This window comes from Daphnia pulicaria, chromosome 8 (assembly GCF_021234035.1).
Source record: "Daphnia pulicaria isolate SC F1-1A chromosome 8, SC_F0-13Bv2, whole genome shotgun sequence".
NCBI lineage: Eukaryota > Metazoa > Arthropoda > Branchiopoda > Diplostraca > Daphniidae > Daphnia > Daphnia pulicaria.
In genome coordinates this window covers 10,955,640-10,965,501 of record NC_060920.1, presented here as the reverse complement: position 1 = coordinate 10,965,501, position 9,862 = coordinate 10,955,640, and the positions used below count along the sequence as shown (strand labels likewise).

At 39.8% G+C, this 9,862-nt stretch overlaps 1 protein-coding gene and 2 long non-coding RNA genes across 7 annotated transcripts; 2 read left to right on the top strand and 1 right to left on the bottom strand.

The window, feature by feature from the left end:
* The first annotated feature begins 300 nt into the window (after positions 1 to 300).
* On the top strand, positions 301 to 1,213 carry LOC124311455 (apoptosis regulatory protein Siva-like). Its single transcript, XM_046775956.1, has 3 exons — positions 301 to 582; positions 656 to 992; positions 1,060 to 1,213. Exons 1-3 carry the CDS (start codon positions 450 to 452, stop codon positions 1,118 to 1,120), a joined length of 531 nt encoding a protein of 176 aa, XP_046631912.1. The 5' UTR covers positions 301 to 449; the 3' UTR covers positions 1,121 to 1,213.
* A 3,432-nt stretch (positions 1,214 to 4,645) lies between these two features.
* On the top strand, positions 4,646 to 5,800 carry LOC124311648. 3 transcript variants are annotated; one of them, XR_006910072.1, is made up of 7 exons: positions 4,646 to 4,658; positions 4,832 to 4,957; positions 5,023 to 5,156; positions 5,212 to 5,340; positions 5,421 to 5,525; positions 5,591 to 5,701; positions 5,764 to 5,800. It is a non-coding gene; the product is annotated as an uncharacterized LOC124311648 (long non-coding RNA). The 3 variants fall into 3 exon arrangements; XR_006910073.1 differs by lacking the exon at positions 4,646 to 4,658 and having other exon boundaries at positions 4,726 to 4,957; positions 5,023 to 5,127; XR_006910071.1 differs by lacking the exon at positions 4,646 to 4,658 and having other exon boundaries at positions 4,726 to 4,957.
* Positions 5,801 to 7,436: 1,636 nt separating this feature from the next.
* LOC124311665 lies at positions 7,437 to 9,819 on the bottom strand. Of its 3 annotated transcripts, none has more exons than XR_006910100.1 (6): positions 9,706 to 9,819; positions 9,531 to 9,643; positions 9,261 to 9,465; positions 8,612 to 8,852; positions 8,308 to 8,530; positions 7,437 to 8,243 (listed from the first exon to the last, which is right to left on the bottom strand). It is a non-coding gene; the product is annotated as an uncharacterized LOC124311665 (long non-coding RNA). The 3 variants fall into 3 exon arrangements; XR_006910101.1 differs by having other exon boundaries at positions 9,539 to 9,643; XR_006910102.1 differs by having other exon boundaries at positions 9,539 to 9,643; positions 9,713 to 9,798.
* Between the last annotated feature and the right edge of the window lie 43 nt (positions 9,820 to 9,862).

Genomic DNA, 9,862 nt, shown 5'->3' with positions numbered 1-9,862 from the left:
CACATGTTTTTTCTTACCTGGCCAAAAGGGCTGCCCTCCAACGCCATCTGTTAGAAAAAATTACAACGACTTGCGAACAATGACCCATTTAAGACGTCATTTAGCGCGTTTTTTTTTTATCGTTCACGCACACTGCCAGCGTGTGATTATACTAATTTAAAAAAAGAAATAAAACAAGAGTGTCTTTTTTTTCCTACTGCTAAACATTAATATGAACGTTAATGGCTGGCTGCTGGCTCCGTGACTCGCAGGCGCAGCAATGATAACTCGCATTTTTAGAAGAGGCTTCCTTTCTCTCTTCCCGTTGGTCTTATAAATGGCGCGAGCCTGAGAACTGTCACTTTGCTGTCAGTCATCACAGTAGCCGTATTATTTAAGACATTCTTTAATTGTTTTTGTCTTTTTTCATCCTTATTTTTGGCACTAATTTTCCTTGATTTTGTCACACGATGACTAAACGACCCGTGTCTGAACTCGATTGGGGAGATGCTTTATCTCACTGCCCACAGTCGAAAATACAAGTAGGCAACAGAGAAATCAATCAAGGCATTTGTTCAGAATCCAACATGAAAGCTGTCTACAGTAAGAATGTTCTATGTTTTAATTGACCACTGCAATAGATGTTTATTCAAGTGTGTCTTGTTTGAAATTCCAGGAAAGACATTGAATCTCCTTTTTCAAGGCTCAAAGGCAAAACCAAATCAACTGGAAACTACACATCCAATACCTACACAACCACCAACAAATCTGCCCAAGTATTCTCAAACCATTATAACTTTGGATGGGCGGATCTCACCCCAACAAATTGATGGGCAGCCCCCCAGTGCCTTCGTTAATGCCACCTTACCCCAAAGTTGCATGTCATGCTCTTCTGCTGGGAGTTTTATTGCTCTGGAGAGGTGCAAATTCTGTGAGGGAATGTTCTGCGACAAGTGCTTCAAGCTCTGCATGTCTTGTGGTGGGGAATTCTGCAGCAAGTGCTCCATTCAGACGTAAGTTTTGCTTCATCAAATTATTCCTGTGCATCATTAAACCGATACTTTGCTCATTTGTCTGCAGATACTCCAGGGATGAATGCAGCATCTGCTTGTCATGCGCAACAAAACGTGGCAACTTGTAAACTGTTTCACTGTACAAATTTTTATTCAAAGCATATAAGCAAAAGAAAAGAATCCATTGTATAATCATGTGTGAATACAACTGTTTCAAATACCATTTCTGAAGGAGACGGATTCGGTGTATCGCGGACGATGGGAGACAACAAAAGAAAAAAAACACATTTTGTAATAAAAACCAGTGTACTGTCGAATAAGGAAAAATGTATTAGTTTTGTAATCGAATACGAATAAGGTGTACAAACGAATAAAAAGGGGGTGAGAATAACGAATAATTTCGATTAACGAATAACAAATAAAATTTCGAATAAAAAACAACTAATTTTTCAGAATCAAAGATTCCACTTCATTTTGCCGCGCCATTTAGTGGCCGATTTTGAAAATATGCAAGGGAAATTTCTTCTCCCGGCTATTTTGGCTATTTAGATTCACAAACTGGGGCCAGAGGGTTTCAAAAATCGGCCGCTAGATGGCGTTAAACAGGAAACTTTCTACAAAAAAAATTTAAAAAATTATTCGAAATTGTATTCGAAGTCATGAAATTGTGAGCTATAAGTCTATAACGAATAAAAATACCGAATACCAATTAAGAAAATTTTATTTGACGAATAACGAATACAAATACGATTTCTTTCTTTATTCTATTCGAAATTTTTATTCAAAAATTTTATTCGATAGAACACTGCTAAAAACGGCTTTAATTCTCTATCCTTTTTGGTTTTTGCATTACCCCGTTTGAGGTAACGAACAACAAATTTCACTTAGTTTTTTGTGTGTAAAAAAAGGCAGAGTGTATAGTAGTGATTGTTAGAACGAGTCGAGCAGTTATAAAGAATCCAAATCTCTGTAAAAAGGAGGAGGTAGAGTAGAAAATTTGAAGAACGTGAGAGAACCCTGACGAGGGGCGAAAACGACACCTGCTACCCGCGACACTGGCTACCTGGGGGGTCGACACTAGCTACCCCAACACTGGCTACCCGACACTGGCTACCCATAAGGCCGACACTGGCTACCCCAACACTGGCTACCCCTCACTGGCTACCCCAACACTGGCTACCCCATAAAGAAGCATATCACAATAAGCAGACATATGCTAAAAGCCTTAGACTGTTTGTTACAGTCAATAATTAGCCGGCCACAACACACAAGGCCAAGGGAGTATTCTGTTTAAGTACCGTTTTCCAGGGTTAGCAAATCGGGGGAAGCCATTGTCGGGTAGCCAGTGTCGACCCCCGGGGTAGCCAGTGTCGAAGGTAGCAGGTGTCTCCATGCAAATTTTCTATCCCTACAATACCCTTTTGTGACGTCCATTGTCTGTCCACGTTGGGACATCCTTGGACACGACATTTGGATGTCCCGCGTAGGGACTCAGGATAGACCGATGGGATATCCCTTTGTTAGGAAAGGACACTACAGTCCGTCCTGGCAACTTAAAGTTGCTAGTAGGGTCATTTATATTAAATACTGTTTTACTTACTATACCTTAAATACTGCAATACTTTTTTTGTTTTGTCTGGCTCCTTCTTTTACAAGTCCAGTAAAAGTTGGTTTCCTTTTGGCTTGTGAGGAAGACTCCAATGTTGTCCTGTCTTGTGTTTTACTTCTTAATATTGCTTCTCTCGTTATTTCTCCATCAGACTCGTCTTTGTTTTTTCTTTTGTATTTTTTACCTCCCTCGTCGGCATGGGGACTCCTGCTACCCGCGACACTGGCTACCTGGGGGGACGACACTGGCTACCCCAACACTGGCTACCCGACACTGGCTACCCATAAGGCCGACAATAGCTACCCCGACTCCGGCCACCCAACACTGGCAACCTCCAATTTGCTACCCCTGGAAAACGGTAGTTAAAAAGATTACTCCCCTGGCCTTGTGTGTTGTGGCCGGCTGATTATTGACGGTAACACACAGTCTAAGGCTTTTAGCATAGTCTTTCAAACTTTTAAAAAGACGCTGCAACCTTTACTGCAGTGGCAGCTTCTATTTTCATGGTTGTGTACCGAAGGAAGTGTCAGCCAATCTCCATCAAGTAAATCTTGCCTGTTCTAAATGTTTCCCCTCCAGTCACACTGTAAAAACTTGGTGCAATTCTGAAAAAAGTTGAAACGCACCTCAAAGGGAAGTTTCTCGCACTGCCTCAACCCTCGTTAGAATCAACAAGAACATCTGAAGCTGGAAGTTAAAGCTCAATCCCTGTAGTGTTCCATCATGCCTGTTCAGTTCTACCTAAACTCAAAGTACAAGATCCTTTCCTACCGTCCGTGGAAATATCTGAACGGGTCTACAACATCACGGATAACATCGTTGCAGTCTTCGGGCGGCGGACCAAGCAAAGTTTCGAGTCGCATCATAACGATCGCTGCAGGTTTCTTAGCATGGCAATCGTGTCATTATTATGACAAGAACTTTAACAGCAAAGTGCCATTCAAAGAACTTATATAACCAAATAAGACAGGCTATTTTCAGAAGTATTTGACGTTAACTAACCTTGACATCGGCGATGTATCTGCCAACCACATTAAAATGATAAACCGAAGGAAGCAGCAGCATATCTCACTCAAGCAGATTTGTAAGGCTGAGGCACCTAAAGTTATTGAAATGTCTGAAGAGTTGGAAGAGTCTGAAGATAATGAGAGGTAAAAACCCTAATTTCCTTGAACTTTACATGACTACATTTTTTTCAGGCTTGAAACTGATGTGGTGATTTCTGGAGCACTAATCAAAGAAAAGAAGGTTTTCTCTTCCAAGTCTTCCACTTTACTGGAAACAAAAGCTGAGTTTGATTTTGGACTCGCAGTGAAAGTTGGAGGAAAAAAGCTTCCAAAACATCCAAAAGGAAAAGCTGAGGCACCTAAAGTTGTTAAGGAGTCCGAAGAGTCTGAAGAAGAAGAGAGGTAAAAACCCAGATTTCCTTGAAAGGTACCTCAGAAAGCTGTCTGCGCCCTCAACCCTTGAGGGAATCAACAACAACATGTGCAGCTGGAAGTTCATGCTCAAGAGATTAACCACCATGCCCATTCAATTCTACCAAGCCTTAAAATCCAACCTCCTTTCATGTCGTTCGTGGAAATAACTGAACGAGTGTATCTTTCGGGCATGATCATTACTTTTTCGACCGGCGTACCAAAACGACATAGGGAGTTCTATGGTACGAGCATGTACGCGTATAGTTCCAGAGCAGTTTCCAGAGCGGTCGACAACCGTCGACTGTCAGAATGGGAAGAAAACTGGAATCGTTAACATCGGCAACTTTGGCCGTAAAAAAAGCCGAAAAAAAATCGGCAACTCTGGTGCGTTAAGTAAATAGGCTAAAAAGCGTTAACGATCATTTGTCGAAAGTCACGTGACTAAGCTTATTAACCAATGAGGACTTCCTTAGACCCCAGGAATGACGGGGTAAACTGCGCGCGTAGTAACTGGCATCTAGGCTCTACTCTAGTGACTAAGAGCAAAGGCTGTAAGAACAACAAGGGCGACAATAGCGACATCTGGAGTGCACAGTTTTTACTGTCGGGTACCGGCAACTGCCGTTCTATTGTCGGGTATTTTTTAGAAAATATTGGAGTTCTATTTTCGTTGGAGCTTCAACGAAAACAAAGTCAATAGAACCCCAATATTTTATTAAAAATACCCGACAATACTACGCGACAATAGAACTCCAATAATTTGAGCTGTGACTGAGCAGCCAACTTAGGATTCAAAAACTCATTACCAGATGTCGCTAGTATTGCCCTTGTTGTTGTTACATCGTTAAACGAGGCAAAATGGCCGAAACAAATTGTAGCTAATTTATACTTATATTCCTGTGATTTCAATTACCAAATTGAACTTCGTATCTGATGTAGGTTTATCTGGACCTAATTTCCTTTTATTTATACTGTACCAACTTATTTCTTCAAATTCTAGATGCGTCGGTCATTCAACAAGTTGGCTTTGCACTCATCAGTCACTTTCCATCCAATAGACCCATCATGCTGTCAAAAGTCGAAAACTAATGTTTGAAGCCCACAGGTAGTGGAATACAAATGTGCCGAGATAAGGTATTCCCCATTACTGCTACCAGACCATTACAATTCAGATTTTCTTATAACATAGGTATCCTTCCGTGTGAACCATAAGATCTTTTCTGAATCTTGCAATTTTTGATGGCATACCCTGCAACAGCATGTTTGTTGTCATTTATTTGTTTAATTCTGTTTAGAAGCAAACCCAGCTAAGAGATAGGTACAGTTTTATTTCTCGATAAGTAAATTTGTGTAAATTTGAAAATAATATGAGAATTTCTTTGTCCCATTCCCACTTAGACATGAAGCATGTGAAGTGAATAACCTGCCGTGTGTATGCACATGTACCAGATCTGCTTGATGAAAGTCAAATGCCTTACTAAATTCATCACCCATATGATAAAGGTAAGCATCAATACCACCTATTACCACACTACTGCAATACTTCATGATTCATACACTTTCTTTAGCCTCAGGAGATATATCTCAACATTTGGAGTAATGCTGTTGGTTGCTGTGAATTCCATTTTTACGGTTTTTTCATCATAACATTTCATCATGACATGTGCTTCTTAGAAAAGGTAAAGATTGATATGCTTTTTTCATTGTTATATTTTCAATAATGTATCATTTTTTTTTACAGAGCACGCAGTTTCTTTATGGAATCGTGTGGTCCTGGCACGGACATTCTTGTGCCAATGCTGACCTTTGTCCATGACCGAAGAAGGACTTCCACCAACGTTCTTCTCCATACTTATCTTCGTGACGCATGCTCATCTAGCTTTACTACTTCTAAACACAATGTTTGACTTCACTGGCGACTTCGCGAGTTTCTGGACCACTTCAGTGATCACAACCGTCCGCTGTTACACACCAGCAGACACTCACCACGGGATTATGCCCAGGTACCCAACAATTGACTTATTTTCGTAGGTTATCTACTGATAGTGTAGTTGCGTTAAACTCTGTCTGTGTAATACTTTCCAAAATCAGGGCCTTCTTACGCGCAAACAAAGTTTTACTTGGACGTTTCTTTTTTCTAACGCTAGATGGCCTTTCGATAATTTTTAGCTGTCAAAACAGTCAATTTCAGTTACTTTGAACATCTCTTTAAACATTTTCGACAGTTAATTTGTTGAAATATTTAGTGAAAACTGACCATTACTATTCCAACAACAAAGCTCACTTGTTAAATTTTCCAAAATTGATTTTTTTTCTACTTCCGGTTTTCTCATTTCAGTCAGTAGTTCAGTAAATATTCATTCGACGCACAAAAGAACCACATATTCGTGATCCTCGTCAAATTTGTGGTAAAGTTCATGTTCTTATTTGTACGTACGCGTACTTCCGGTTTTGAGAATTTTCCTGAACTATAGTTCAGGAAAATTCTCGATTTTGGCCAAAATTTGGATTTCGTTAAAATCATACCTAATCGACCCCAAATTTCATGATGATCACGAATATGTGGTTTAATCTGACGACAGCTCAATGGTTGAGGCGCTGTGGTCACTTCCGGTATACTTCCGGATTTTTTTAAAAAAGACTAGCAAGTGAGCTTTGTTCTGTTTACAGTTCTCAACATTGCAAGCTTAATTTAAACTTTAAAAAATTGCATATTTAAATCTTTGAGCCTAAAAAACCTGATAATTTTTGTTTCTTTCTGTATTATGTAACTTTTATTGGCATGTCACTAAATAAGAATTGTTTTCTCTTTAATCAGGTAATGCAGAAGAGACGTCGAGAAGATGGACACCAAAACATCGCCGGTATCTCCAAAATGTCAGCGTGGATCATCATTTGTTGTTGATAATATGTTTGTGTTAGTTAACCCGTTGTCTGCCACGCCTTTGTCCTCCCCCTAGCTCCTTAGCACGGGCTGCGTGCGCTGTTCGGTCTCGTGGTTTTCATGCCGCGGGGTCGGAAAGTCGCACCAGCCCAAAACTTGCCGCAAGGCGCCTGTTAAGGCAATGCACTATAGGGACTTCCCCCTTGTCGATGCGGTGATGGATTCTCCTGTCACCGTGTCCGCCCGGACTTGACAGCAATGACAAGTTCCACTTTGGTCATGGATCCTTAAGACGTGGCGCGTAGAGTAGTAGAGAGCAACCTACGGGTTGTATGGCGTGGCAGCCAATGGGTTAACTTAATTGTATGTGTGTAAACTGTGTATGTATGTGACTGTAAAATGTGGTGGAATTGTGGGTGGAGGTGGGACAATATAACATAATTCTTTTTATAAGTTATGTGTTCATTGTTTCTTAGTTTACATCAAGTGTGTTAAAGGAATTTTAACAATAGATTTCTCAACTTCAAAGTCTTTCATTTATTCAAAGGTCAGCCACTTGCTTATCACAAGTTTTTAAGATTTGAAAAATCAACAGTTACAAGTTTTTTCTCGTAACTTACCCTTGAAATATCATCGCCGAACCACAAGAACATGTCCGTATGCAGAGTGACTAAGACAGTAGTCACCTCTAAAACATTGAACAAGCAATTCACAACTCGGTATACCGGCCTTGAAGAAATCCAACATCAATAGAATCTGTCGCGATGTTGACAGGCTCGAAGTTACTGACTAAGTCTTACAACAGAAATAGTGAAATACCCACATAAATAATTGTTATTTCTTCATTAAAGTTCCAGAATTAATTCCCATTGACCATGAAAATCACCGACAAATATAAGATACTTCAAGTAGAAATGTCGGCTCTAGTATTTAGGAAATTCCATGTAGAAAATTGCGGAATCGTAGTTAAGGGTGTAATATTCGGCTGCCTTAGTGGAGTAGGAACTCGGGGCAGTTCTGCTTTCGGAACTTCGGTGTAGCAGGTAGTAATAGCGTAAGTAATAGTGTAATACTCCAATGCCTTCATGGTGTAGTACTTTGGAGCATCAGTTTCGTATTTTGGAGCAGCGTAGGTTGCAGTATAGTAAACTGGAGCCTCGGTTTAACGTACCAGTACCTTCGTGGTGTACTACTCCAATGCCTATGTGGTGTGATACTGCAATGCCTTCGTGGTGTAGTAATCAGTTGACTTCGTGGTGTAAGCAGGGGCAACGTAGGTTGTAGAAAAGTACTTGAGAACTTCGGTGGTGTAACAAGTTCAATCCTCGGCATAGTAGCTGGTAACAGAACAGTACATTGCATTATTATAGTTTTGGAACATCGTAGGTTGAAGTTTAATACTCAGGAGCCTTTATGGCGTAGTACTTGGAGGCCTTCGTATAGTAAGAAGGTGTTGACGTTGCTGTTTAGTAAGGAGGCGGCGTGGTGAAGGTAGTGAAAGTTCGGGGAAGAAAAATACTTCGGAGCTTCTGCGTAATAGCTCGGACCAACATAAACTGTGGTGAAATAATCTGGAGCCTTGGTGGTGTAGTATTTGAAGGCCTCATTGCAGTAAACGATTAAACTGAAAATTAAAAAAAAAAAAAAAAAAAAACGAAGAGATTCTAATTAAAAGTCAATAATTGAACGTAACATCTAGCATTACCTCAGCGCCGGTACCAAGAGACGACATATCGACAAAACGCAGCCCATTAAAAAAGCCCGACAGCCGTCAGGCAACATATTTTACCCAACTGTTCAACACTGCATGGACACCAACATAGACTAATGAGACACTTAAGTGTGATGTTGAACTGCAAGTCTACACCAAACTCCATTTCAGAGCATCTCTTGATTGGAAAGGGGCTGCAAAACCACTGTACACCAAACAGCAACACCATAAACCCCTAAAAAGCAAAAGAACATTAATGAACCAATAATATTTTGAAATGTAAAAAAAGATACTGACAATAAAATTTACTTAATTTAAAATAATTAATAAATTGAAACCAGGAAAGAATTCTATACATCTACTTCCAATATGTTACAAAAACTTGCTAATACTAAGTGGGAATTTTTGTTCTAATTTGATTGGAAGAAAATAAAAAAAAAAAAAAACTCAGTGGAAGCTGACCAACAATGTGGCTATCTTTGAACAAAACCAATTATTTGGAAGGAGGAAATATTAACCCTAATTTTCTACATCACATCAAATTAAACTTGTAAGTTGAATACCTGAATACGAAATAAAAAAAACAAACAAACAAAGGAAACACAAGACTAACCAATACAACCAATAATATCATTATAATTACCAATTCAAAAAGTCTTCCTGCAGTGAAACTTCAGGTAACACCAGCTTGATAAACTGCATGCAGCTGCAGCTCAACTTGACTTGATCATACCTTTCACCAGCTGGCTGCAACAAAACAATGCGTTAATAATACAACAGCCATGAAGCTCAGACTTTTGTGTTCTCAATTTCTGCAACAGTTGAGCAAAGGGATCTCTGTCTCTGACCTAAACATCAACAAATAAAACCTATAGCATCATTGCAGGGAAATTTGTCAACAAAATTACTTTACATCCGTACATAGGTCTGAGTGTTTCTGCACGAGATGAGAGTCATGAGACGTAGAGCCGAATAGGTACAGCTAATAATGGCCGACGACCCAAGTGAATATTTATGCCAGATTGCCTGTAAATTCAGAAAGAAACGTTAAGATTAATTAAATTTAAGAAATCCAAACTTGGCATTACCAATTACATTTCATGGCTGAAAATATAGATCGACACCGAAATTCCGTGATGAATTTAGAATACACTATGAGTCAGCGTCTCGGAAACAAATGGAAAATATCTCGTCTTCACTCTTCAGTCCTCACGTCTCACGAAGAAACTCGCGCTCCCTGGTGGT